This window comes from Sporobolomyces koalae (assembly GCF_050403365.1).
Source record: "Sporobolomyces koalae JCM15063 DNA, S_koalae_JCM15063T_v1_ctg4, whole genome shotgun sequence".
NCBI classification, from domain to species: Eukaryota; Fungi; Basidiomycota; class Microbotryomycetes; order Sporidiobolales; family Sporidiobolaceae; genus Sporobolomyces; species Sporobolomyces koalae.
Genome location: NW_027481767.1, coordinates 616775 through 631786, shown reverse-complemented (window position 1 = coordinate 631786; position 15012 = coordinate 616775). Strand labels below are relative to the sequence as shown.

At 55.1% G+C, this 15012-nt stretch overlaps 7 protein-coding genes across 7 annotated transcripts; 5 read left to right on the top strand and 2 right to left on the bottom strand.

The window, feature by feature from the left end:
- Positions 1–49: 49 nt before the first annotated feature.
- Positions 50–2383, top strand: JCM15063_000415 (MFS transporter; the record flags this gene model as incomplete). The annotated part of the gene is made up of 8 exons (XM_076676533.1): positions 50–339; positions 449–634; positions 726–1035; positions 1101–1638; positions 1710–1731; positions 1801–1877; positions 1948–2112; positions 2196–2383. The coding sequence occupies 8 exons, from the start codon at positions 50–52 to the stop codon at positions 2381–2383; spliced, it is 1776 nt and encodes a 591-aa protein (XP_076536514.1).
- Positions 2384–3033: 650 nt separating this feature from the next.
- On the top strand, positions 3034–5246 carry JCM15063_000414 (phytoene desaturase family protein; the record flags this gene model as incomplete). Its single annotated transcript, XM_076676532.1, has 9 exons — positions 3034–3169; positions 3242–3524; positions 3596–3714; positions 3784–3884; positions 3948–4309; positions 4370–4423; positions 4487–4570; positions 4637–4894; positions 4961–5246. 9 exons carry the CDS (start codon positions 3034–3036, stop codon positions 5244–5246), a joined length of 1683 nt encoding a protein of 560 aa, XP_076536513.1.
- A 520-nt stretch (positions 5247–5766) lies between these two features.
- On the bottom strand, positions 5767–8119 carry JCM15063_000413 (uncharacterized protein; the record flags this gene model as incomplete). The annotated part of the gene is made up of 9 exons (XM_076676531.1): positions 5767–6613; positions 6685–6915; positions 6991–7047; positions 7110–7280; positions 7347–7651; positions 7726–7764; positions 7829–7840; positions 7924–8023; positions 8097–8119. 9 exons carry the CDS (start codon positions 8117–8119, stop codon positions 5767–5769), a joined length of 1785 nt encoding a protein of 594 aa, XP_076536512.1.
- A 217-nt stretch (positions 8120–8336) lies between these two features.
- JCM15063_000412 (carotenoid oxygenase family protein) lies at positions 8337–10545 on the top strand (the record flags this gene model as incomplete). The annotated part of the gene is made up of 5 exons (XM_076676530.1): positions 8337–8449; positions 8517–8595; positions 8664–9116; positions 9180–10362; positions 10436–10545. The coding sequence occupies 5 exons, from the start codon at positions 8337–8339 to the stop codon at positions 10543–10545; spliced, it is 1938 nt and encodes a 645-aa protein (XP_076536511.1).
- Positions 10546–11000: 455 nt separating this feature from the next.
- Positions 11001–11875, top strand: JCM15063_000411 (uncharacterized protein; the record flags this gene model as incomplete). Its single annotated transcript, XM_076676529.1, has 3 exons — positions 11001–11134; positions 11249–11453; positions 11543–11875. 3 exons carry the CDS (start codon positions 11001–11003, stop codon positions 11873–11875), a joined length of 672 nt encoding a protein of 223 aa, XP_076536510.1.
- A 256-nt stretch (positions 11876–12131) lies between these two features.
- SGT1 (co-chaperone SGT1) lies at positions 12132–13175 on the bottom strand (the record flags this gene model as incomplete). The annotated part of the gene is made up of 6 exons (XM_076676528.1): positions 12132–12161; positions 12230–12256; positions 12331–12608; positions 12693–12888; positions 12996–13083; positions 13150–13175. 6 exons carry the CDS (start codon positions 13173–13175, stop codon positions 12132–12134), a joined length of 645 nt encoding a protein of 214 aa, XP_076536509.1.
- Positions 13176–13411: 236 nt separating this feature from the next.
- On the top strand, positions 13412–14630 carry JCM15063_000409 (nucleotide diphosphatase; the record flags this gene model as incomplete). Its single annotated transcript, XM_076676527.1, has 7 exons — positions 13412–13517; positions 13642–13802; positions 13876–13942; positions 14022–14153; positions 14223–14281; positions 14346–14413; positions 14480–14630. The coding sequence occupies 7 exons, from the start codon at positions 13412–13414 to the stop codon at positions 14628–14630; spliced, it is 744 nt and encodes a 247-aa protein (XP_076536508.1).
- Between the last annotated feature and the right edge of the window lie 382 nt (positions 14631–15012).

Here is a 15012-nt window from a genome sequence, read left to right as displayed (position 1 = left end):
TTTGCTCCATCTGCTCCTGCACGTCCTGCAGCTACCGCCACACATTCACATGGTTACCGAACCGATAGCAAGCGAAGAACCACCAGATGCAGCCCGTCTCGCCGCATCGCCCAACATTCGCGACTCGTCCCGAGAACTCGGACATGCCGACTCGACAAGCACGCCGCCGACACTGTACCAACCGAGAAACTCTCACGAAGCGAACGATGAGGCTAACCCGACAGAACGGGTGCGCAAGAGCGCGACGCAAGTCTCCGAAGCTGCGCCTCCGTATTCGATTCATGACCACAAGTTCCGCTGGTTCATCGTCTTCCTCGTGGCAGCTGCAGCCATGATGTCGTAAGTGTCTACGAACTCGATCGAAATACTGCTTCGGGCGCCAGACAGGCTTGCGCTCTAACCTCCTGTCGTCTCGCACTCTCTCATTCTGCATTATCGCGCTCGACAGGCCACTCTCTGCCAATATTTACTTCCCCGTCATCCCCGCCATCGCCAGCGACCTGCAAACATCTACGCAGGCAATCAACTTGTCGGTCACGGTCTACATGATCTTCCAAGGCATCTCGCCGTCTTTCTTTGGCGCCGTGTGCGACGTACTTGGACGACGACCGGTCTACATCATCAACTTCCTCATGTGAGAGCCGACTCTGATCGAAGCTTCTCCTCGATCGCCACCTCCGCCATGTGTTGTGCTTTGCTGATCGGTATCTCCCGCAATTCTGCAGCTATCTCGGAGCATGCGCAGGACTCGCCAACACGCACTCCTACGGCGAGTTGCTCGGCTTTCGCATCTTGCAAGCTTGTGGTTCCGCCAGTGTCATCGCGATCGGTTCCGGCTCGATCGGCGACATCTCGCCTCCCTCGGAACGCGGCATGTTCATGGCCATCTTTGGTCTCGGCGGCATGATGGGACCTGCGATTGGTCCCGTCGCCGGAGGCACACTCAGTCAAGCATTCGGATGGCAGTCGCTGTTCTGGTTTCTGTTTGCGCTTGGTGCCGTCATCCTTGTGGCAATCATCCTGTTTCTGCCCGAGGTGCTTTTTCACACTACCCTTTTCGTTTTTCCAGGCTGTATACTGACGTGACTTACCAAGAACAGACCCTTCGCTCGATTGTCGGCAATGGCTCGATCCCGGCCAAAGGCATGAACCTCTCGCTCCTGTCCGTCTGGCAGAAACACCGCCGAGCACGCAAGAATGCGGGAGACGAAACACTCTCCCTCGCGGCAGACGAAAAGCCGCCTAGGAAGACTTGGCGCGACGTGCAACCGCTCGCACCACTGAAAATGTTTCGGGAAAAGGACGTCCTCGCGATCCTCTCGTTCAATTCGGCAACCTACTCGCTCTTCTACGCGACGACGGCATCAACGGGTACCGTGTTCAAGCAAGTGTACCATCTCAGCGAATCAGATCTCGGTTTGTGCTACCTCGCCAACGGGATCGGGTGCCTCGCCGCGACTTTGGTCAACGGCCCTCGCATGACGATGGATTACAAGCTTGTGGAGAGGAAGGAGGAAGCGAAGAGAAAGGAGTTGAACACGGAAGCGACCCTGACCGAAGTCGAGAAACCCAAAGCGAAGAAAGATCTGAATGACTTGTCCGAATTCCCGATCGAGCAAGCACGACTCAGGTCGCTTCGTAAGTCTTCAGCATCCTCTGTCCATCGAGGAAGGTGACAAAAAGCTCATCAGCGACCTGCCTCTTCACAGCATACTACTTTGCAGCACTCATGTATGTGCCGTTCATTCACCCTCTTTCGCAGAATCATCACTGATTCTAACGCATTTTCTGTATGCATAGCTGCTCCAACATTGCGTATGGATGGTTCGTCAACTTTAGCGTGCACCTAGCCGCACCCTTGATCATGCAGTTCATTGGTGAGTCTCAATCTGACTGCTTCGAAGCGGATTCGAGCTGAACGATTATGCGCAACGTGGCGCTCTCCAGTCGGTCTGACGGTGACAAGTATCTTCAACATGGCATCGACTTTGATGGTCGATCTGTATCCGGGACAAGGTGCGTCGGCAACTGCGGCCAACAACCTCTACCGTTGCTTGGCCGGTGCCGGCACGACCGCGTTCATCGACCCGCTCATCAACCGTTTCGGGGTTGGTACGTTGCACCTTCTTCAGTGTATTTGACACTGCTTGCCGAAAGAGAAAAACTAACAAACTCGGTGGGTCTGTATCGAACAGGCTGGGCATTCACGTTCCTCTGTTTCGTCAATTGCCTGTTTTTGCCACTCGTGTGGCTCGAGGTCAAGAACGGTATGCGATGGCGTCACGAACGAGCGGAGCGAGTGCAAGCGAGAAAGGCCCACGACGAGGAGAAGAAGAGAGCCAAAGCGGCAGAGCGAGACAGTCACGGCGTTGACAAGCACTAGAGAGGGGAACGCGTTTCCCCGGTTTGCACATAGCATTTAGACCTTGTTTCCCGCACCATATTGCCCCAATTGCAATTAGCATAGACCTGTAAATTATATTCATCGCCAGCGGATAGCAGCTGTAAAGGGCGTGCGAGAGGTTTTATGCGGTACGTTCCTCGATTGTTTCGATGGGCGCATCGAGAACGTGTGAGATGGCATGCGATACAGTTGCGTAGCAAAAAGCCCTACGCTAGGCCCGGTGAAGAGGAGGGCAAGTTGCGTAGAGGCAAAAAGAGAAGCTCGCCCAATGTGGGGCTCGAACCCACGACCACCAGATTAAGAGTCTGGTGCTCTACCGACTGAGCTAACCGGGCTGTGCTTGTTGTCAACGCCGGCACAAATAACAAATATGTTCAACCAAGTCGGATCTGGACTACTTTCCTCGCGATATTGCACTTGTTTTGTACCCTGAGACTGATGCACATGCAGTTGTGTCTTTCGCGCCAAAGTCAAGAATTAGTCAGCGGAACGGAGAGCCCGAAAATTCGACCATCGGTGATCGCCAACGTCGATCGGGCTGATGATGAGCGATTGTCCATCTCGCTGCATCTCACTCTTCTCTCGCTTTTGCACCTGTGCACCGAGCTTCGCCCGTCAATCAAACAGCAATGGCCGGCGCAAAGGATACGTACAGCGACTCGAAGGGATCGTCATCGACTCGCCCACGCGCGATCATCGTCGGAGCCGGAATCGGAGGATGTGCTTCAGCTGCTCGCCTGACCCAAGGTGGATTCGATGTCACGGGTAAGCTCTCCGGCTGTCCTCCGAGCTATCTTACCGATCATTAGATCATTAACTGATCGACGATCGAAACAGTGCTCGAGAAGAATGACTTCGCTGGCGGACGATGCAGCACGTTCGAAGGCGCTCCGAACTACCGCTTTGATCAAGGACCGAGTCTGTACCTCCTGCCGAAGCTGATCGCCGAATCGTTCAAGGATTTGGGCACGTCGCTCGACCAGGAAGGCATCAAACTCGTCAAGTGCGAGCCCAACTACCGCATCGTGTTCCCGGACAAGGAGTCGGTCGAGATGTCGACCGACCTTAGCAAGATGAAGAAGGAGGTCGAGCGATGGGAGGGTCAAGATGGATTCGAAGGGTGCGTTTGGATTTCACGCGAAACTTTTACCCCGCTCTGTCCGTCGGCCTGACCAATCGCTTTTCGCGCAGATTCCTCGGGTTTATGAAAGAGGCACACGTTCACTACGAGTTGTCTTACGAGCACGTGCTCCACCGCAACTACACGACACTCGCCTCCATCATCCGACCGACCCTGCTCACCCAGCTTCGTATGTCGGATTCCGTGGCTCTGTAGCTGACTTGGGACCGCAAAACTGATTATGATACCGCTCGACCAGGTCTCTTGATCAGCGTGACTTCGACTGTGTATACCCGCGCGTCTCGCTACTTCAAGACTGAGCGCATGCGCCGAGCTTTCACTTTTGCGTCCATGTACCTCGTGCGTGCAATCATTCTCTACCGTTCAATGAGCTCAGCCTGACATCCCAGTATGCCATATCAGGGAATGTCGCCGTTCGACGCTCTTGGGGCCTACAACCTGCTGCAATACACGGAACACTGCGAAGGTATTCTGTATCCTCTCGGCGGATTCTCGATCGTGCCGAAAACGCTCGCAAAGATTGCCGAACGCAACGGTGCCAAGTTCAAGTTCAGCACTCCGGTCGAGCGAGTCATCGTCGAGAACGGCGAAGCCAAGGGTGTCATCACCGCAGACGGGGAGGAACTGCGAGCCGATGTCGTCCTCGTCAACGCTGATCTCGTATGGGCGATGGGTCATCTGTACAAGGAGACGAGCTACTCGAAGAGGCTCGAGGAGAAGCCTGTCAGTTGCTCGTCGATCAGTTTCTACTGGTCGATGGACCGGTATGTCCTCGAATTTCCCCGAATCCGTTGTCGACACAGGCTGATATCTTCCTTCCACAGCAAAATTCCTGAGCTCAACTCGCACACGATTTTCCTCGCGGAAGAGTACCGAGAGTGAGTCTATTTGGATTTTGACGCTCGAGTCGCATTGCTCACACAAGACTCGTGTCCGTTTAGATCGTTCGATTCAATCTTCACCGAGCACAAGATTCCCCACGAGCCTTCATTCTACGTCAATGTCCCCTCTCGCCATGATCCTTCGTAAGTTCTGTTCCGCCTATCGGTCATGCTGTTCGCTTGCTGAGCTCGCTTGTTGTCCATCGTCAGTGCTGCCCCCGAAGGCAAGGACTCGGTCATCGTGCTCGTGCCAGTTGGCCACATTTCTCCTGCGCTCCCGACCGCCTCCGACTGGAACAGGATTGTCGATGAGACTCGTGAGAAGATCATCGGCGAGATCGAGCGCCGTCTCGATATCAAGGACTTGCGAAAGGACATCATCAACGAGGTCGTCAACACTCCGATCACATGGTCCGAGAAATTCAACTTGCACCGAGGAAGTATCCTCGGTCTCAGCCACAGCTTCTTGTGAGACTACCTCTTGCTCATGCGGACTAGATCCAAGGTCTGACAAGCTCGATGTTCTCTTAACAGCAACGTGCTCTCTTTCCGACCCAAAACCCGACACCCTTCCGTCAAGAACGCTTACTTTGTTGGAGCGTCGGCGCATCCTGGAACCGGAGTTCCGATCGTCCTCGCAGGTGCTCGGCTCGCGACAACTCAGATCCTGCAAGACTACGGTCTCCCGATCCCGAAATCGTGGGAAGTTTCGGCTGCCGAGCTCGCGACTGCGTCGGCCAAGACCGATTCGAATGGACTCGCACTGCTTGTCCTTCTCGTCGCTCTCATCTACGCGCTCGTCATGTACGCGCGAAACTAGAAGACCAAACCTCGCAATACCCGCTTCGCTCCGAAAAAATCAAGAAATCCCACCCTCATAGAGCTCTCGCCTCTCGCTGACTCCGATTCGTGGTCCTTTGGTGTTCTTTATCAGTCTTTCTCTTTTGTTCTCCGGCCTTTTCCGTAGTCCCGTCTTTCCCCCAGCAGTACTTTTCCTTCTCGTGTTTCAGTCTCGCATTCTTCAGATTCAGTTTGATCATTTTGTGTCCTTTTTCCTTTCCCCCCTTCTCAAAGTTGTTGCAAAAAACAATACTAGACCACCGAATCTGCAGTGTTCAGTTGTCGGCGAAAGGAGAACACAGAAGTATATGCTATGGTTTCACACGATATCCAGAATTAACACCCAAGGGAAAAGTAGTAAGCGAGAATCATGTCTAATTGTCGAGAGGTTCAGGAGCAGTAGTCACGGAACACCAGTACGACCTAAGGTGCGCATTAATCTGGTGTGTAGGTTTTTTTTTGGTAGTGTGAAGGGGAGAGGGAAGAAAGAATCGTCTAGTCTATTTCCGGTCGAGCGCTTGCCATGCGATCCTCGCTCTCCTGAACTTGCCCACTCTCGCTCGTTCCCCGATCCTTCCCTCTTGCAACGCCTGCTCGACCGCGTCTCCAATCGAGAGGTACACGTCGCATGCCGCTCGAATCCCACCTCTCGCTTCTCGAGGTAACCGTTCGATCGCGACTCTCGACTCTTGGGCCATCGTTCTCGCGAGTCGCAACAACCGTTTCCGTTCTTCCGTCAACTTCTCAATCCGAGTGTCGACTGCGGTTGCGGGGAGGTACATGCGATGGATTGTTTGATCGGCGGGAACGTCTCGAGCAATGTTGACGAGTTGCAACGCTTTGCCCATCTTTCTCGCCGCCGAGAGAGTCTCCCGTTCGTGTTGTTCGCGTTGACGAACGTTTAAAGTGGAAGAGATCGTGTGCGAGTGCGCAAACACGAGCTGGACGCACAAGTCGGCTACAGACGAAGCGACGTTCGACGAGTATTCCATCAAGTCTTCGTCGGTTTGTATCGGAAGCTTGGCCTGGTCCTTCGCTCGACCCGAGTCTTTCAGGGCGAGGAAGCTGAGGTCGGTTTCAAACCCGGCGAGCAGTTCTTCAAGCGGACCTCGAGTGACTGGCAAAAAGGTCAAAAGGCGGAAAGGACCTCGCTCCTTCTCGGACAGGAGAGGGAGTGATTGATCGAGTTGAGTCTTTGTCAGAGCTCGAGGGAGGTCGGACGGCGACGTGTCGTATTTGGTGTAAGCGTAAGTCAGGAAGGTTCGGATGCCATGGATGTTGGCTGACGCGGCAGAGACGGAGGACGCGTTGTCGACCAAATCGTCACACACTCGGCACCAGGCATACCTAGCGTCATGAAAGGCATCGTCAACTTGCATCGATCTCGTACTAGATCTCACGCCGAGCAGGTCGCGTACAATGATAAAAGGTCGAGGCGCAGCCTGCCGTCAAACACCATGCTCGCGGTCGAGAAGCTTTTCGAATGCACTTCGAGGATCTCGATCGCGTTCCTAAGGTCGACGATGCGTTGGGCTTGCTTTGCGTCGGGTTGGTTGAGCAAGATGGGCAAGAAATCGCTCAAAGGCGGAAAGGCGGAAGATTTGCCCTTGTCGTACGAGCGTAGATCGTGCACAGCGAGGCAATAGTCGCTGTCGCGTCAAGTTGTGCATTTGTCAGCGGCTAGACATTTACTGCTGCGAACGATTTCGAGGGTACAGGCTCACCAGGCGATGAGACCAAACACGATCATCAAGTTAGTCAGAAGAAAGAACACTGCCTCTCTGTGGAGAGCGAGCGTAATCAGCTCGAGCTTGAACGTGCAGTTTGCGCGAGATTGCCGTACTCGATTTCGAGGCCGCGGTAAGACAGGCCGAGCTTGGTCCCCTTCTCGATGACCCAGGTGCCCCGCTGGAGGGCTTGCGCATCGCATTCCCACAGGTACAGCGTGGGAAGGAGGATCGGCAGAATGACCGAGTAGCTCGGCATCGACAAGATGTGGGTCGAAGTGATGAACCTGCACCGAGGACCGCGTCAGGACACTCGAGCTCGGAAGCCGTGAGAAAGACATGGAGAGGCTGACCACAAGAGTGCGAGGAAGGGAGCGACCCAGCCGACGATCAGCGCGAGGTACGTTCCTTCGCCGCCTTCTTTAATCTTGGAGATCGAGAGGGCGGTGATGGCGAGGAAGATGGCGGTGCCGACATACCGTGTCGTCCTGCCTTGCTCTCGCTGGGTCGGGAGCAAGACGGCGTGCACGACCGGGCGCGTGAAGAGCGCATAGACGGCGGCGGTAATATAGGTCTGGATGAAGAAGAAGAAGACCTCCTCGTAGGGGATCGCAAACAGGGTCGGACCGACGACGGAAGATTGAGGGTAGGACCAGATCTGGCGCAGCGCGTACACAGCCTGTCAGTCCCAGTTCGAATGCGACTCGACTCGACAGACCGAGGAGGGCTCACCCGATTCCGGATCAAGTAAGAGTCCCAGGGGATCGTCGCCTGTACAGGTCACAGAGTCAGCAAGAGTGTTACGAGGGGCAAGCGGGTCGACGATCGCACTCACGAGCACGGCGATCTGAGATCGAGACGCGAGATGGAAACGATACGGCGATCAGCACGCGGGGTCGAGAGTTGTCTGAGCAGCGATCGCGCGCTCACGGTGATCAGGAAGCACGTCTTGTACACGTCCCGTGCGGTCCGGAGGCGCCTGAACGCGAGCCAGAGGCCGACGGCCGGCGGAATGGTCCACTTTGCATGGCTGGCGACCGAGCGACTCGACGTGTCAGCTCGCGCGCCTCGTGCAGAGGACAGACGGAACCAAAGCAGCTCACACGAGCCAGTAGTCGAATCCCATGCCGGCGACGAGGTGAGCCGGAGACGCGAGGGTCGAAATCGGCAGGCAGTGCAGAGGATCGCCCAAAGTTTCCGCTGCGCCGGGGCCGATGACGTTCGCCCGCTTCGGTCTCAGTTTTCGGGTCGCGGGTCATCCCCTGCTGACCACTGACCCTTCCCTGCCCTGCTGCTGTCTGTCTAGCTCGTGCATGGGAACAACCTCGCCACATTCGCCTCCGATGAGCCCTTCGCCGCACCCGTATCGCACGGGCAACTACATCCCGCTGCGGCAGGAGCGCGCGGCCGCACCATGTCATGTCCGAGGCCGAATCCCGAGGGAGCTCGCTGGAGGGTGAGAGCCCGCTCGTGTTCGCTTCGATCGAGTGTTCTGGCAGCTGCTGATGCCCTCGATCTCGCAGATTGTATGTCCGAAACGGGGGAGCTCCGGCCCTGACTAAGGAGGACCGCCCCGACGACCGCGAGCCCGCGTACCACTGGGTGAGTCGTGCTCCGGAGTCGTGTATAGCACATAGCAGAGCGAGACTGACTCGAGCACGTGCGCACAGTTTGACGGCGACGGCATGCTCACCGGCGTCCATTTTGCTTCGACGTCCCCCTCGGCCCCGATCACGCCCACTTTTGTCAACAAGTACGTGCTGACCGACGTCTTTCTCGCGTCGAACGCCCTCGGTCTCTCGAAACCGATCCTGCCGTCGATCGCGACTCTGCTCGGATCGTTCGCGACGATCCACCTCATCCTGTTCTCGATCCTTCGCGCCGTCTTTCTCGCCTTTTGCTCGTTCTGGACTGCCCACCCGCTGCGCCACCTGTCTGTCGCCAACACGTCGGTACTGTGGCACGACGGGCGCGCGCTCGCCAGTTGCGAGAGTGGACCGCTCGTCGAGGTCACCCTGCCCGAGCTCGACACGGTCGGGTACTGGAGTCTCGAGGGAGACAATGGCGAGCCGGGCATGCGCGACGGTCTGCTCGGTTGGATGAAGGAATGGACGACCGCTCACGTGAGTTCCACAGTCGTCATAATATCGCCACTCTTTGCTGAAACTTGTCATGCGTCACTCCAGCCTAAGCGAGATCCTTTCACCGGAGAGCTCATGCTGTTCCACATGACATTCATTCCACCTTTTCTTCACTACTCCGTCATCCCTTCGACCTCGCCCGCCGCCTCCCAGCTCCACGAGAAGCGAGAAACAACTCCACGCATCCTCGGCGCGCCTGTACCGATAGCCGCACCGCGCATGATGCACGACTGTGCCGCGTCGCGTACCCACTCTGTGCTTCTCGACCTCCCACTCTCGCTCGACCCGCGGAATCTCCTGTCGGGCAAGCCTGTGATCGCTTATCACCCGGCAGAGCGCTCGCGCTTCGCCGTGTTCCCGCGGCACTCGCCTGATCAGGTCACCTGGTTCGAAGCAGCGCCGTGCATCATCTTCCACACCGCGTTCGCATTCGACGAGTACTACCCTTCGTCCCGCTCGAACCTCGACCCGACATCGCAACCTCGCCCGCAGGACGTCGCTGCCGTCAATCTCGTCTGTTGTCGACTCAACTCGCCTCGTCTCGTGTATTCCGCCGGAAACCTGACGCTGCCGCCCTCGGAGGCGCTCCCGCTCGGGGCGAAAGAAGCGTGCGAGCTTTACTACTACCGCTTCCCTTTCCCGGCAACACCTCTCGCGGCCGCTCAGCCTTCACACGCTTTCCCGCTCGCATCGATCCCGTTCGAGTTCCCGACAGTGCCGACGAGCCGAGTCGTCGGTCCGTCCAAGTACGCATACGGCTGCTCGGTCAAGCACGGCAATTTTGACGCTGCCCTAGGTGGAGCAGCAAAGATCGACGCGCTCGTCAAAGCGAACGTCGATCGACTGGTGCGCAAGGGGATCGAGCGCAGCGAGTGGTTCGCAAAGGAAGGCATCGAACCAGATGAAGAGTTGCCGGTCGATCAACGGAGTATCGGAGAGGTGCTGGCGCAGCAGACGCCCAGGCTTGAAGACAACGAAGAGGGTGATGGTGACGTTGATCTACGCATCTTCGAGTTGCCACCACACCACTTTGCCCAAGAGGCTTCGTTCGTTCCTCGCGAGCACCCACGGGGACAGGACGATGGGTACCTCGTCTTTTACGTCTTTGACGAAAGCCAACTCGAATCGAGCAGCAACATCCCGAAAGAGGACGCGCGCAGCGAACTTTGGGTGCTGGATGCATGGAACATGACCGAGGTGGTCGCAAAGATTTTGCTTCCTCAGCGAGGTGAGTCTTGCTTCATTTTCTCCAATATTCATCAGGACAGACTCACTGACGGCTGCAATTCGATGACCTGCAGTCCCTTACGGTCTCCACGGAAATTGGTTCACTCGCGACGAAATTGCTTCACAGCGACAACCTCCTTCGATTCGTCAACGTCCTGCGTCAATGTCGGCACCGACAGCGTGATGACTTGTGGATTCTTCCTTCCTCTACAACTGCGCAATTTTGCGTTCTCTTCCTCTGCATATATAGGATCCGCCAGTTCAATATTCGCCGATACCCTTACTACCCTCTCTCCTACGTCCTCCAGCAATGCGGCTAATCTACCTACACCCGCGTGCTTCCGGCTACTACCAGCAATCAGAAAGCCTAGGAACAGTCGTGCCTGTTCTTACCTTCATGTAGCCGATCACCTTCGCCTGTACATAGTGGATGATTCGCCCTGTTGTTTTTATTAAATTTCCCTTTGCCTGTTACGCCTCCTCCCTTGTTGCTTCCTTGATAGAAATACAAGCAAATTTAGAAATTCCCTGGAAAAAAGGTTCGATGGAGAGAGGGAAACCTTGAAATGATTCCGAGGATTTCTTTCCTTCCTACCTTTCACTTTTTCGTTTTGCTGGCCCCCCTCGCAGCGTTCGACCATGCTTTCGATTAGAATGTGGTTAGCTGTGCTCTGGTTAATCACGTTCAACTCGTCTCTCGTCTTTGCGAATACCGAGATCATCAACTTCAATCTCAAGGAGCGTTTGCCTGAACTACCAAAATCGGTCCAAGCGTGAGTTTTACCGAAAAATCCATTCTCGGTCTTCCTTTCGGTTCCAGCCTTCTATTCGCTCATACAACAGGGAGGTAACTCATCCTGATTTCTCGTGGTTGTAACCGTAACTAGGTATCCAAACAAAGCTGTGCTGTTGCTCAATGAACCACAACACCTGTCCATCCCCATCGAACGCACTGCTGAACCGAGTCACGTCTTGATCGAGTATGTCAAAGGATTCGAAAGCGACTCGATTCGAGCCAAGTTCGAAAAATGGCAATCAAGGTTCCTCAAAGTAGAACCGAAGCGCACGATCAGGTTGAGTTGGTCCGCATCGGTATGTCAATCCTCAAACAGGCTCTCGTCCGCTTGGCTCCCACTGAATTGAAGGATCTTTATCCCGTTCGAATTCCACTCGAGAACCAGTTTCCAACTGATTTCAACCTCAAAGTGTTCGAGATTCCTTCAGACAAATATCGTTCAACCTGGCAACCAGGAGGGTTCCTACTCGTCTCTAGTTCAAGTACCGCCACGAGTCCCGATTCATCTTCTTCGCTTACGACGGGAAGCGTTCCCGTGACGGTCGTGATCGAACCGGTGTGGATAGGCGTGATTCCAGAAAGTACGATTGGAGCCCTCTTGACCGTCTTGGGGGTCGTGTTTGTACTTGTGGTCGGTCGAGTACCGCAAAGAGTTGTGGAGCAAGTTCGGACGGTCGGGAAGGCATCGGGACGGGACGACAAGGACAAAACGGATTGATACCCGAAATGCCTAGTTGTGAACTTCTCTTCTGTGCAATTGACAATTCTTCGTCGAGCAATTACGCGAGGAGACCGTTTCTGGCTGCGCTTTCAAGCACACGAGAGCGACAGAGGGACCGAAGGATCGAGAATCGAGGACAGAGAGAGAGAGAGGAGTACAGAAGAGATGACACTTGGTTGCGAGGGTTTCCAAAAAAAAAAACAATATACAAAAGGGTGCGCTCGAAGGCACGAGGAAGAGCGGACGCTCAGGCTCATTGTCCCCACTTCTTGGCAATCATGGACTGTTGTGCGAGGTCAGGGCAAGCCGTCAGTAAACAGGAATATTCGCACACGTTACGCGCTCACTCACGTCAGGGGGCTGAGTCGGAACCGTTTTCTGTTGGACGCAGAGAAAGACGGATTACGGTCAGTAATGAACGCAGTAGCGACGACAAGGCTAGTGGGATTCACCTTAGAAACGTCCGACCAGTCGGTGCTGAGTGCGGTACCGTTACTCTCCTGGTAACTCTTGATCATCGCTCGCCTCTGATCGTCCGTCGCGTCGGCGTACAATTTTTGAAACATCTCGTTCAAAGCGCGGTCACCTCCCGCGTTCGGGTCGTTCGAGAAATCTTTCTGCAACTCCTCGTCTTCCTTGGCACTCTGCTTGACAATGTCGTCCCAGTTGTGACGCTTGCGCGAGGAAGATGGGTACGCATGTGTCGTGGGCGCTTCCGATGCGGGAGCATCTGTCATTTCGAATGCGATTGTTTCCCTTCGACCGGTCAGAGCTCGCGACGACTCGAGTTTGCACACTCTCGCAGGCAACTCACTCAGCTTCTGTGCAGCGCCTTGGTCTTCCCCTTCAATCTTGTTCCATTTGATGCCGGCGTCGACCTTGGTCAACTTGATTTCGATCTTGGGTTGCAACACACGGTAGCTTGAACGATCCGGGACGATCGGGTGCGAGAGAGGGTCGAGATCAAACACGATGTCGGATCCGGTGGGGAGATGGACCGAGACGGAAAGCTGACGAACAAACGAACGTATGAACGAGCCGACAGGAGGTGCGGTCTCTCTGGTCAGCTGACGTAGACGATCCTATGCGGTTCAACAGAACGAGAGCAGGGACCCACCGAGTTGGAGTTGATGTCGACTTTGAGATCTTCCTGCTTGACGTTGCGGATGAAGACACTCACGACCACTTCAGAGTCGGTTTGGTACCTTTTGTGCGCGATCTCCTCGCCAAGTCAGCTCCCGCTGTCTCTCGAGACAAAGGCGACAATGTACCATTCGTGACGGATCTTCGAAGCCATGCTGCTGATGTTGCCGAAAAGCGAGGGATGGTGGAGAGGAGAACAGAACAAGAGAGAAGCCCCGCCGAACGAAGGAGTCGCTCACGTGACCTGCCCTGATCAAACTCCTCTCACCACTCTTTCGCAGTGCCGACTGTGCCATTCACACAGTCTACTATCTGCCATACTGCTCTGTTTCCTGAGCGTCGAACAGTGTTCTGGAATAACCTTGCCGCCCCATCGTCTCTGAACCCAACATGTCATCGACTACCGCTCCACTACTTGCTGGACACAGCTCCGCTGGACGTCTGGATCCCGTTTGCTCGCATGCACTCAACTTGCCAGTCTTTAACTTACTTCGAGGTGAGTATGATCCTGTCTCTTTCATCTCGCGACGGGACCCCACTCGCGCTTCTGCTCTTGGTCTGCTCAACGAGTGCCCATTCCTGCCTACGAACGTTCATTGATTGGTCCATCTTGGCTACAGGCAAGCGAGTGGTACTTGCCTCGGCTTCCCCTCGACGATCCGAGATCCTCAAAACGTTCGGCCTGCAGCCAGAGATCGTCCCTTCGACCTTTCCCGAAACTCTGAGTCATTCCGACTTTGAAGATCTGACTCAATACCCTGTCGCGACCGCAACCGAAAAGGTGAGCGATTGGATTTGGCTCGACTCGCGACTGGCTTGCATGGTACTGAACGGGGTCAGATCCCGACTGCAAGGCTGTAGAGGTATACGAGAAGCTTGTCAAGCAAGATCCAGAGGACCCTCCCGATCTGGTCATCGGAGGTGCGCCAGATTACTCTTGCACATTGCGATGCTGTGACCTCGGCGCTTACTTCGATCAACGCTCCTTCACGTTCTCCAGCGGACACCGTCGTGTTGCTAGCTGGACCTTCTCCGGCAATCCTGGAGAAACCGCAGAATGACATAGATCAGCTCGATATGCTGCGATCCTATCGGGGCGAACAGGTCCAGGTTGTCACGGGTGTCACAATCGGTGCGTGCTCACAAATACCTCGCCATCGCCATGATACCATCAGCTCATGCATTGTGCAACTGTTACCAGTGCAACCCATCATTGCGAATCCAGGGTATTCAGTCTCGTCGCTGGTGGTCGGCACCAAGGTACGCCCTGGAAAACCGAAATTGACAGCCTCGAACTCTCACCTGATCGTCTCGGTTCATGCAGATCAAGTTTGCCAACTGCTCGGACGAGCTCTTGCAAGCGTACGTTGATTGTAGAGAAGGGATCGACAGGTAAGCGCGCCACTGCTCCCGGTTATCAGCACAATCGAGACTGACGGGTGCGGCTTCAATCTACAGAGCGGGTGGCTTCGCCATCCAGGGTCAAGGAGGATTGTTGATCAAATCGATCGATGGAGACTACAACAATGTCGTCGGTTTTCCCGGTCAAGCGTTCTTTGAATGGCTGTCCGAATTGGCGGACGAAGGAGAGCTACTCTCAATGGACTAAGGCATTTCAGTAGGTTTGACTTGGTAGTATGTCAATAAGGACGCTCGAGTATTCCCAGCAAGATCCGGACGTGATTAATACATGCCGTTTCGTCATCTGCGCATCTTTGCCTGTCCCCGCTGACGATCTATCCGCGGATCCTCGACCGGATACTCCTCATCGCTCAGCTCTCCCTCCGAAGTTGACCACGAATCATCCTCCGCCAAGTCATTGTGCTCGCAACTGCCTCCTGGTGGCGGTCCCTCTGCATACAGGATATAAATCGCCATCTTTCGCGCTCAGCGAGAATGCATCAGTCTCCTGTAATAGTCGAGACAAGCTATACGAGCTTACCATGACCCCTGGTAGCCAGCTAGAGTAGGCGTCAGCCTATCTAGGAGTC